Here is an 11,559-nt window from a genome sequence, read left to right on the forward strand (position 1 = left end):
ACACCAACATGTCCCTAGTAAGCCTCTAGTTGACTAGCTCGTTGATCAACAGATAGTCATGGTTTCCTGACTATGGACATTGGATGTCATTGATAATGAGATCACATCATTAGGAGAATGATGTGATGGACAAGACCCAATCCTAAACATAGCACAAGATCGTATAGTTTGTTTGCTAGAGTTTTCCAATGTCAAGTATCTTTTCCTTAGACCATGAGATCGTGTAACTCCCAGATACCGTAGGAGTGCTTTGGGTGTACCAAACGTCACAACGTAACTTGGTGACTATAAAGGTATACTACGGGTATCTCCGAAAGTGTCTGTTGGGTTGACACGGATCAAGACTGGGATTTGTCACTCCGTATGACGGAGAGGTATCACTGGGCCCACTCGGTAATGCATCATCATAAAGAGCTCAAAGTGACCAAGTGTCTAGTCATGGGATCATGCATTACGGTACGAGTAAAGTGACTTGCCGGTAACGAGATTGAACAGGGTATTGGGATACCGACGATCGAATCTCGGGCAAGTAACATACCGATTGACGAAGGGAATTGTATACGGGGTTGCTTGAATCCTCGACATCGTGGTTCATCCGATGAGATCATCGAGGAGCATGTGGGAGCCAACATGGGTATCCAGAACCCGCTGTTGGTTATTGACCGGAGAGCGATCTCGGTCATGTCTACATGTCTCCCGAACCCGTAGGGTCTACACACTTAAGGTTCGGTGACGCTAGGGTTGTAGGGATATGTATATGCAGTAACCCGAATGTTGTTCGGAGTCCCGGATGAGATCCCGGACATCACGAGGAGTTCCGGAATGGTCCGGAGGTAAAGAATTATATATAGGAAGTGCTATTTCGGCCATCGGGACAAGTTTTGGGGTCACCGATATTGTACCGGGACCACCGGAAGGGTCCCGGGGGTCCACCGGGTGGGGCCACCTACCCCGGGGGGCCACATGGGCTGTAGGGGGTGCGCCTTGGCCTATATGGGCCAAGGGCACCAGCCCCAAGAGGCCCATGCGCCTAGGGATAAGGAAGGGAAGAGTCCCAAAAGGGGAAGGCACCTCCTAGGTGCCTTGGGAAGGAGGGATTCCTCCCTTGGCCGCCGCCCCCCCCCCTAGGAGATTGAATCTCCTAGGGCCGGCACCCCCCTAGGCTCCCTATATATAGTGGGGGAAGGAGGGCCTCTCACACCACGCCTTTGGTGCCTCCCTCTCCCTCTCCAACACATCCTCCTCCTCCATAGAGCTTGGCGAAGCCCTGCCGGAGTACTGCAGCTCCATCACCACCACGCCGTCGTGCTGTTGCTGGAGCCATCTTCCTCAACCTCTCCTTCCCCCTTGCTGGATCAAGAAGGAGGAGACGTTACGCTAACCGTACGTGTGTTGAACGTGGAGGTGCCGTCCGTTCGGCGCTAGGGTCTCCGGTGATTTGGATCACGTCAAGTATGCCTTCCTCATCCCCGTTCTTTGAAGGCTTCCGCACGTGATCTACAAAGGTATGTAGATGCAATCCGATCACTCATTGCTAGATGAACTCCTAGATGGATCTTGGTGAAACCTTAGGAAATTTTGTTTTTCTGCAACGTTCCCCAACACAGCTCGCTGTAGTCACTGCATTGGATGGTCACAATTGGATGTTCCCGGTGGCGTATGGCTTTATTGAGTCTGAAAATGGAGATAATTTGGCTTGGTTCATGAATCAAGTGAAGAAGGCAATAGGGGACCCTCCGGTATTGGCTGTTTGTACTGATGCTTGCAAGGGTCTTGAAAATGCTGTTAAGAAGGTTTTTCCTCAAGCTGAGCAGCGAGAGTGCTTTAGGCATATGTGGCATAATTTTCAGAAATATTTTCATGGTGATGTGTTTGGAAGGTTGTGGCCTGCTGCTAGGGCATATAGGCCGGAAGAATATCAACATCACATGTCAAAGGTATTTGATGCATCTGAGAAAGTATATCCTTACCTCAGGGATTACCATAATCTGTTATGGATGAGGTGTATGTTCAACCCTGTCATCAAGTGTGACTACATAAATAACAATCTCGCCGAGTGCTTCAACGCTTGGGTGCGAGATATCAAGGACTTGCCGATTGTTCAGCTAGCTGACAAGATTAGAGAGATGATTATGGAACTATTTAGAAAAAGAAGAATGATTGGAGAAAGATTTACAGGGATAATACTTCCATTTGTCATACACCAACTAAATGCAAAGACTCGAGGACTAGGTCATCTCAAGGCTAAAGCATCAGCTGATTGGAGTGGGGAAGTGAAAAATGCTAACAAAGAGGATGAAAGACATGTGGTCAAAACTCTCACACATGAGTGTACATGTCTGCAATGGCAGCATACGGGCAAGCCTTGCGACCATGCACTAGCCTTCATAAATTTCTTGCAAGCTCGCAACTTTGTTAACATGGAGGACTATGTACATGAGTACTACTCAGTTAGCAGATTTAGGGCAGCATATGAAGGTGTAATTGAGCCCCTTACGGACAAGAATCAATGGCCACACGTGGACACAGGCTTTGTGTTGCGTCCACCAATTCCAATAGGCAAGAAGAAAGGTGCTGGAAGAACAAGAAAACAGAGGATAAAGAGTTGGTGGGATGGTGGATCAAGGAAAGGATCCTTGAACAAATGCAAAAAATGTGGGGAGATAGGACATAGAGAAGCTGGTTGTCCTCAAAATGGAACAAAGAAAAGGTACATAGTAGTACTTGTTGCTGTTTTCTATCTATAATACCATGGTTCTTTTACATGAAAATAGTTCTAATTGCTTCTTTTTTTAAGGAAAAGTAGGGGAAAAAGAATCCATCTCCATGGTTTGATGTTTCCGTTAGCAATGCCGTTCCATCTACACCAACCAAGAGCAAGAATGATGCCACTTGTAGCAGTCCTGGAGCTGTCACAAGAAGCCAAGCTGCAGCTCAAGCTAGTCCTAGACCTGTCACAAGGATCCAAGCTGCTACCCCACCACCAAAACCTCCAGCAAAAGGAAAGAAGAAGAAAATGACACCTAAGAGGAAGAAATTAAGCGACCTCTGAGCTTGTTTGTGGCTGTGATGAACTTGGCTGTTAGTGGAGACTCACATTTATTGTTGTGTATGTGAGATGCAAACTCACTTTTATTTGCTCTGTAAGTGAGGTAGAGACTCACTTTTATTTCCTATGTATGTGAGGTAAAGACTCACTTATTTTGCTGTCATGAAGTCCTGTAGAACATGGCTGAATTATTCTCTATGCTATCATTGAATCATTGTGACCCTATATTATTTCCAGTCTGTTTGTGTGGAAGCCTATTGATTACAGCAAAATCATGTCAATTTTTTTTTGAAACATAGCACACAGCTTTAGAAAATCATGTCATTTCTTATTTGGCTAAAATATTTTGTGGAGCATGTTTGAAAATTCAGACAAGGTACAGAGATGTGCTTTTCAAACAGAGGGGTACTTTTGTCTATTCCTATTTCTATATGTTAGTTATATACTAACAAAGTTGTTAACAATGCCAAAGGGGGGTACCAGCAACAAGTAGACAGAACTGGGGTGGTTCAGAGAAAGGCAAACAAACAGAGGGGCTTAAGATCAAAGGCACGCGAGCTAGGGGGGGTTAAAATCGATTCTCCCGTTGCTTCACACTCGGCTGATTTCTAAAATAACAATATATGGGCTGCGGTGGTTGGCACCTTAAGTAAATTGGCACATAATGTCCGACCAGTTTGCTTGCTCAAGACATAATGGATTAAAGCAAATAGGAGTATCTTAATTAGCAAATCATCCAAACAATTCGTAGAGGAGAAGAATCTTTTGCTCCACACAAATATATTGTTCATGTCTAATTGAATTTGTGAGTTCACATCTCACATAAGCACACTAAAATAAACTACTTGTGAGATAACTTCTTATATGAGAAACATACTGGATAAAGAGCACTTGTGAGTTCACATTTATAATAGTAGTAATCTACTCTCTCTGTACCATAATATTTGTCTTTTGAGCAGCTCAATTTGAGCTGCTAAAAGACAAATATTACGGTACAGAGGTAGTAGAAAATACTACGGACCAAGAGAGGATGCCGAAGCCGAGTGGCGAGGGTGGCCCGGGGCGTGGCGCGATGGCAGCCACTGGCGGGCTGGAGTCACATAGATGCGGACGTGATCAACGACCAGTGGCGGAGGCAGGGGGTGCTGGCAGGGGCCTTGGCCCCCCTATGCTCTCATAAACACAACTATATGTGCTTCAAATCCTTCATTTGTCCAGCAAAATTAGCTAGATTTAGGTGATTTGGCCCCCTCTAACATCATATGACATGTTTGGCTCCCTCTATATTGAGTTTCTGGCTCCGCCACTGTCAGCGACGATGATCTAGTAGGTAACGACAGCGTATGGTGACCTAGCGATCGGCGGCGCACACGGTACCGATCAGATCTATTCAACGTTAGTTGCAAAATTACCCTGGAGACCATGGTGCCCGTACTCCGCCGTCCGTACTCCGCCGTCGACCAAAGCGAGAACTCCGACAGCTTCACGTCACTGCTCAGAAGATGCTTGTATATATACGCTGATAGGACCGGCAGTGTGGTGGCATCGATTTGGTCAGGCCGTCACTGTAACTGTCTTCTCCATAAGGAAATAACAGAGGACAGTACATCTCATATGTGAGCATTAATCACTCGCAGTTCAGCTAAGAGAAGCAGGGGAGGCATCGGCCTGTAACCAAACCGATAAAGGCAGGCATCACCATCCTCAACAATAACATAGATTCGGAGGCTTGCTCCCTCGCCAGTCGCCGCCTCAGCAAGTCTCCCCGCCGTCCACCTGTAGTAGGCTACTCTATCAGCCCAGATGCTTGACAATACTCACCTTGCTGTTGGCGAGCAGAATATGATAAAATCGAACGGAGATTTCGTAGATGTTCTGATTTGGTGGAACGATCTGATTCCGACTAAAATTAGTGACTGAAAGTTAAGCCTCGCCGCATCTGTTTGCCACCTCTCTCTGGCTCGACCCCCTCACAACACGCTCCCTACTCTCTTCCGCTGAGACAGCCGCCACCACACTCAACCATGGATCGGCATGCTCCTGTCTTCTCTCTCCCCACAACCGTTGTGGATTGGCGAGCCTAGGAGGTCACTGTAGCGACCCGGATTTGGTAGAATCCAAGTCTTTCTGCTTACTGTGCTATCCCTGGATCATAGCTAGCATACACAGTAACAAAAATGAATATCAGTAAGACATACATGATTCTACTACAACGATAGATCCAGATATATATATAAATCATACCTTAGGCACAGCTCAAGCTGGCAGATAATACAGCGAAATTATACGTAGTCACTAAGTTAGGCTCCATCAACGCCACTGGGCTCGTTGAGTGTAGACCATAACTCTATCGTCTCTTAATCTGTCAAGATCTGCACATGACAGGTGCAGGTGAGTACGTGGAATGTACTCGCAAGTTGTAAAGGAAAGTTCAACAGAATATATATGCAGGGTAAGTATTGTGGAGGTTTCATTTGCATAAAGCCAATTTTCTCCTATACTAAATTTTATACGGAAATGTTAACGCCCACACGTGTGGGCGTTTGCACATCGCCCACACGCCTCCATCACCACTCATTTTGCCACGTATGAATAGATGACATCAACCGAATTTTTTTTAGTTTTCGGCTTAAAAATGTTGTATCTCCTAAATAAAAAAGCGAACTAAAAATCCGTTTCACCATTAAATCCGTCTCAACGATATCTTCAAAACTAGACCCCATGTTGATATGTTTCGATGAATGTTTTTTTTTGCCAGAAGTTGCCACGATGTTTACACTGCAGTTGCCATATGGCTTAAACTAAAGTTGCCATGTGGCAATTTTAGTTTGTAGATCATGGCAATTTTAGTATTTTGATGATGGCAACTCCAGTACTTTGACCATGAAAATTATTTTTTGTATGAACCATGGCAATTTTACGTGCATGTATCATGGCAATTTTAGTTTATGGTTCATGGCAAGTCTAGTTTCTTAATTCCCCGTTTTATAAATGTCAAAAATTACTTTTAAATGTAGAAGAAAATAGCTGAAACATATCATGGCAACTTCAGTGTAAACATCATGGCAATTCATATGCAATAGACATGGCAACTTTTAATCCAAAAAAAATTTCATCAAAACATATCAACATGGGATCTAGTTTCGAAGATCTCATCGCGAGGGATTTAATGGTGAAAACAGATTTTCAATCGGATTTTTCGTTTAAGAGATAAAACATTTTAAAAACTGAAAATCCAAAAAGATTCCTACATGCATGCATGCGATGACGTGGCAATCTGTTTACATTAGAGACGTGTGATGCGTCTCCCTTCCTGCCACACGTGTGGCAGTTAGCGCGACCCATTTTATAAACTACTTTTGGAATAGAAATAGTTTTTAGTATAAAAAGTAGGAGTGAGACACTTGGATATACGCACCAGTGCTCAGTCTCCAAAATAGTTTTAAAACATACATAAGGTTGAAGTGAAACACATTCACTGTGCTCATTCCTCAACTTTAACCCTTAAAATAGATTTTTAGAAAGGAGAGGGGAGATTCTTCTTCAGTCCAAGTCTTCAGTTGCTCAAATTGCCCGTAATCCGGGGCATGGCTAATCGATTAGGTTAAACCCTCTGCAGAGGTCGTACACGTTCCCCACATGACACAACCAACCCCGTTTACCGTTACACACTTGGGTGTACGACTAGGAGGAGATTGTGACGAAGCCTTTCCGTAACAGTCCCCTATACCTGACCAAGCCGCCCGCAACTTAGGCAATGAAAGCCCCTCTAAGATGGCGGTCCTGAGGTAAGGGTTCCCCGTTAGTACTAAGCTAAGCCAGAGCCCATAGTAGCATGTGGCTGTACTGGAAGCTACATCAAACTATACTCTGGATGGCGGTCCCCACCAAAAACCTGTGTGCAAGACCCCAGTCGGGCGCATTCACTGCAAGACCCCGATGGGCGCAATCACTTGTAGATGCTCCCGTCATACCACCCCGTCCAGGGAATAGAAGTAAAACAATATATAATTTTGTTTTTAAAAGATTTTCTCAAACTTTGCTCGAAAGAAAGCTTGTTTAAAGTTTAAAACAAGTTTGGTTTTCATCCCACCCATTTTGTGCAAGTGTGGCCAATGGTGAGTCTTGAACCTATGTCTCTAGCTAAATATAATACTTTGCAAAACTTTTATAAAACATGCATAGTATTAAAATTTAAAGAGTTATTCATAGTATGAAAATATAGGTCGAAGCATGATCAATTTGCAACTTGCCTTCGGTTTCATAGTCACAAGGTTCTACCTCCTCGTAGAATTCACCTTCGCACTCGTCGCAATCTAACACGATAAATAACTCAAGTAAGACACTCGGCATATCCACATTCACATAACAATGATTCAAGCAAGCACTCAACACACAAATAACATCCAAATGAAAATCCAAATAACAACACAAATTATTTGATTGCCACTATCATAATTTCTAGGGCATGGTTAGGGTTGATATAGAATCAGGTGTGGTCTTGGAAGAAAATATGACATAGTAATATTCTAGGGTTGGAAATGTTACTAAGTGAAGATCTTGGTTTGATATAGAAGATGGGTTGTGAGACAAGTTCTTACAACAAATTCTATCATGAGATTATTCGGAATGTTTGACTTGGGTTAAATAAAACTGGCGTGGCATAAGTTTCAAGATAAAATGATTAAATCCTTAATCTTGTAACTTCAAAGTTTTGTGGTGATATTAAATGTCCAGAGAGGTTTCCTAGGGATCAATTTAAGAGTTTTACCCTATAGTTAAATTTTATTTTAACTAAGTTATTAAATGATGATCCAAGAGGGTCAAACTAAGGTGTTGATGATAAAACATCATCTAAACTATGTTGGAAAACTAATCCATCAGTCCAACAGAAAGGTTAGGTCCTAAGGTCCAACTTCCATATATAAAACATTTTATATGGTTTACAGAATAAAATATATAGCAAAATTACTCAAATTCGTATTTAAATCAAAACTAAATTTTAATTTGCTCATAAGTGAGAATTTATAATTTCATAAAAAACTACAGGTTCCAACGAATCTGGGATATCTTATTTGTCGAAATCGGACATATGGTTTGGGAGATACGAATTTCCGAAGTTTAGATATTTTTCTAAAAAATGACTTACGGAATTTTAGAGGAGGCTTGCCGGAGTTGTCGCCGGAGTTGGGGAAGAGGTCACCGAAGTTGTGGAAGAAGGTCCCCAAAGTCAAGTAGCAGGGGAACAGCGAAGAGCTCGACAAGGGGAGTCCGTTGGATAAGGTCACATGCTCGGCCTTGTCCCGTGGCGGCGTGGAGCGGCCGCCGGAGCTGCCGAACTCCGACGAGCAATTGCTCGCAGAGGAGGACGAGGTAGAGAGGGGTTTTCTTGGGAGGGGATCAGGACTGTGAGGTTCACCTATGGGTACTATTTATAGGAGAGGGGGAGGTCAGAATCGAGCGGAGCGTCATCGGTTTCATGGGTGTTAATGGCGGTTGTTACTTGTGCTGCTAATAGCCATTAAGGGGAAAATTAGGGCGCACTAATAGAGGTGAGGGGTTGTGGGAGACGAGTGGAACCGATTCAGGAGGTCAACGGGTGCGGGGGAACGGAAGGGAAGCGTTGGACGCAGCCGCTGTAGGCCATGGCTGCTCCTGTGGGGTGAACATGAGGAGGAAGAAGACCTCCTGTGTACGTGTACGTGAGGAGCTGGGCTGTTGGAGCTGGTTGGGCCTAGCCCAATTAGTTTTAGGACTAATAAACTATATTTTGTGTGCATGTGTGCAAAAAGTTTAATTATAACAGGAATTAAAATGTTCGTGTTTACCTAGTTATTATTTCAATTCTACACCCATTAAGTTCAGAATTCAATAAACTTATTTCCGTGCACAAACTTGTTTTAATAATGCATTAGGGGCTTCATAATTTCCCCAACATATGTGTGAGGGTTTTATGAATACACAAATGACTAACAAGAAATATTTAATATTTCCCAATAATAGTTTTGGAGAAGTCATATTATCTCCTCTCATGTTTATTTTTATTTGAGTAATTTGGAAATATTTAAATGGCATTAAAGCTCCAAATAAGACCCAATTCAAATGGAACCCCCAAAATTCAAAGAACTTCAAATGAAATATTTATTCGCCACATTTTGAGAAAGTCATTTTATTCCCACTCCATTTTTATCTATGGTTACAAAATATTTCATAGGTGTCCAAAATAAAAGCAATTGAATGAAATATTTGAAATAAGAATCAAAAGGTTTTAATTTTCCATGAAAATCATAGCAATTCACTCATTAATATCTTATTATTAACATTCCAAAATTTGGAAAAATTTGGGATGTTACAGTCACACTGGTGACAGATTAGTTAGGCGGCGCACCAAGAAGATGCGGCCTGGGGAGGCAGGACCGATTGGATATTAAAGGTTGAAGGGGAAGCGGAAGGGAGACATGAACTAAACCAAACAGACGGAAAGTATGTCTCAGTTTTTTCATTAAAACTCTGACCGGGACATATTGACTTGTAAGAATCATAATGAAATGTGACTGTTGAGTGGGTTTGCTTGATGATGTGGCAGGATTGCTAACTTGGACATGCTGCATGTCAAGAGAAATAGGTTAGTGAGATGAACTATTTAGGTATTATAGATGTACAACCCATTTCTCATTACTGATAGGCCATTTTCTTGGCCAGCCGAATGAAGCTCTCCTCGTCTTGAAAGATTTGCAGCCCAACAGGCTGACAAAGTGACTTACTTGGCAAATCACAAAAAAACTGGGCTGTGGTCGTGGACCCAGCTGTCAGCCTCTCCACGTACAGTACTCTTCCGATGGAAGTCGATCGTTAACCACATTGACCACGCCGCGCCAAGAGCACCAAGGCGGTGGACGACGGCAAGGCCTAGGAAGGGGACGATGCGGAGCCGGGGAAGACGCGGCAGTGGATGCCCACGCGGAGAGGAGTACGACGGTTCACTAGTTTGGCTGCGGTGTGAGGCTGCCGTCGCCGCAGAATAACAGGGGGTGTGTGTGAGTGGGGGGATGGCCTGGCCAGTGGTGGGAGTAGTATGGGGGCGGTGAGGCCTCTGCGGCAACACAGCCGGCCACGGGAGGTAGGAGCAGGCGGCACGACCGGCGCTGCTTTGGGCGGTTGGAGCAAGAAGACCAGAGGTTGAAGAAGCACTAAGGCCGTTGGATGGACATCTTACGGTCACTGGAGCTAGAATCGTTCATATTGACTAAGTTGACAAAGCACTCCGTCCCCGTCAACTTAGTAGGCCCACAAGTCAGCCTCCCACTCTGGTGGGTCCCAGCTGGCAGGGGGTATTCATTTTTTTGTGCGCAATAAGAAGGCACTTCCTTGCGTGTGAAGATATAGTTGGTGGGTCCGACCTGTCAGTGGAGGGAATGTTTTTTTCGCGAAATACAGAGGCCCTTCCGGTGGGTCCCAGATGTCAGGTGGAGGAATCATTATTTTGCACGTAATAAGGAGGCATTTCCTTGTGTGCGGCCGTGGACCCAGCTGTCAGCCTCTGCACGTACATTCCACTTCCGATGGATATCATTCGTTGACCACGTTGACCACGCCGCGCCGAGAGCACTAGGGCGGTGGACAACGGCGAGGCCTACGAAGGGAACGACACGGAGCCGGGGAAGACATGGCGGTGGCTGCCCACGCGGTGGAGAGTACGAGGGTTGACTGGTTCGGCGGCCGTCGCCGGAAAATAATAGCACGTGTGGGTGAGTAGAGGGATAGACAGGCCAGGGGTGCGAGTATATGATGGGGCCGTAAGGCCTGCCCGGCAGCATAGCCGACCACGGGAGGCGGGAGCAGGCGGTTCCGACGGCGCTGGTTTGGGTGGTTGGGGCAGGAAGATCAAAGACTGAAGAAGCACGATTGTCGTTAGATCGACATCTAATGGTCTGACGGTGGTAGAGTCGATTGTTGACAAAGTTTTTTTTTTGAAAAACCTTGTGTACGCATGAACTTAGTAGGCCCACAAGTCAGCCTCCAAATCTGTGGCAGACAACATAGAGCCCATTTGCTATTTTTTAATAATCTACAGCCCATTTGCTAATTCTTAAGTAATTTATTACAACCCATTTTCTGCCCAGGACCACGGTCAAAAAGTTCAACCTTATTTTGCATATTTCGGTGGAGTCCAAACTTTTGTAATCCCGAAATGATAAACATTTTTAAGAACTTATTGATTTGCCAAAAAAAATCGTTTTGCTTTTGTAAGCAAATAAGACGTGGGACAATTGAGTTGGTTTAAGGGAAAACCAGTGGTAAAAAAGTCAGCGCTGGGAGGGGAAACAACAACAAAAATAAGGATGTAAATATGAAAAGGGAATTTTATGTATTTTCAATATAATGATACGTGTATATGAACTAGTAAAAACTATATGTAGAGATTAGAAAACGGATGTAGGACATACGTTTCAAGAGGAAAATAGAACTGGGCTGTGTGTTTGATTTAGTAAAAAAGGTGCCTGCGGATG

General features: G+C 44.2%; 1 protein-coding gene and 1 long non-coding RNA gene across 2 annotated transcripts; one reads left to right on the forward strand and one right to left on the reverse strand.

The window, feature by feature from the left end:
* The first annotated feature begins 1,180 nt into the window (after positions 1–1,180).
* On the forward strand, positions 1,181–3,285 carry LOC147973664 (uncharacterized). Its single transcript, XM_087522189.1, has 2 exons — positions 1,181–2,720; positions 2,807–3,285. The coding sequence occupies exons 1-2, from the start codon at positions 1,551–1,553 to the stop codon at positions 3,050–3,052; spliced, it is 1,416 nt and encodes a 471-aa protein (XP_087378315.1). The 5' UTR covers positions 1,181–1,550; the 3' UTR covers positions 3,053–3,285.
* A 488-nt stretch (positions 3,286–3,773) lies between these two features.
* LOC147973665 (uncharacterized) lies at positions 3,774–8,427 on the reverse strand. The gene is made up of 4 exons (XR_015603675.1): positions 8,199–8,427; positions 7,303–7,365; positions 5,294–5,421; positions 3,774–5,205 (listed from the first exon to the last, which is right to left on the reverse strand). It is a non-coding gene; the product is annotated as an uncharacterized LOC147973665 (long non-coding RNA).
* Positions 8,428–11,559: the final 3,132 nt, after the last annotated feature.

Source organism: Triticum urartu, chromosome 5A (genome assembly GCF_056163025.1).
Source record: "Triticum urartu cultivar PI428250 chromosome 5A, HENAU_Tu73, whole genome shotgun sequence".
NCBI classification, from domain to species: Eukaryota; Viridiplantae; Streptophyta; class Magnoliopsida; order Poales; family Poaceae; genus Triticum; species Triticum urartu.

Coding starts and splice junctions, on each gene's coding strand:
- LOC147973664 (XM_087522189.1), top strand. CDS start 1,551: ATGGATCTTGGTGAAACCTTAGGAAATTTTGTTTTTCTGCAACGTTCC. Junction 2,721..2,806: donor CAAAGAAAAGGTACATAGTA/GTACTTGTTGCT, acceptor AAGGAAAAGTAG/GGGAAAAAGAATCCATCTCC.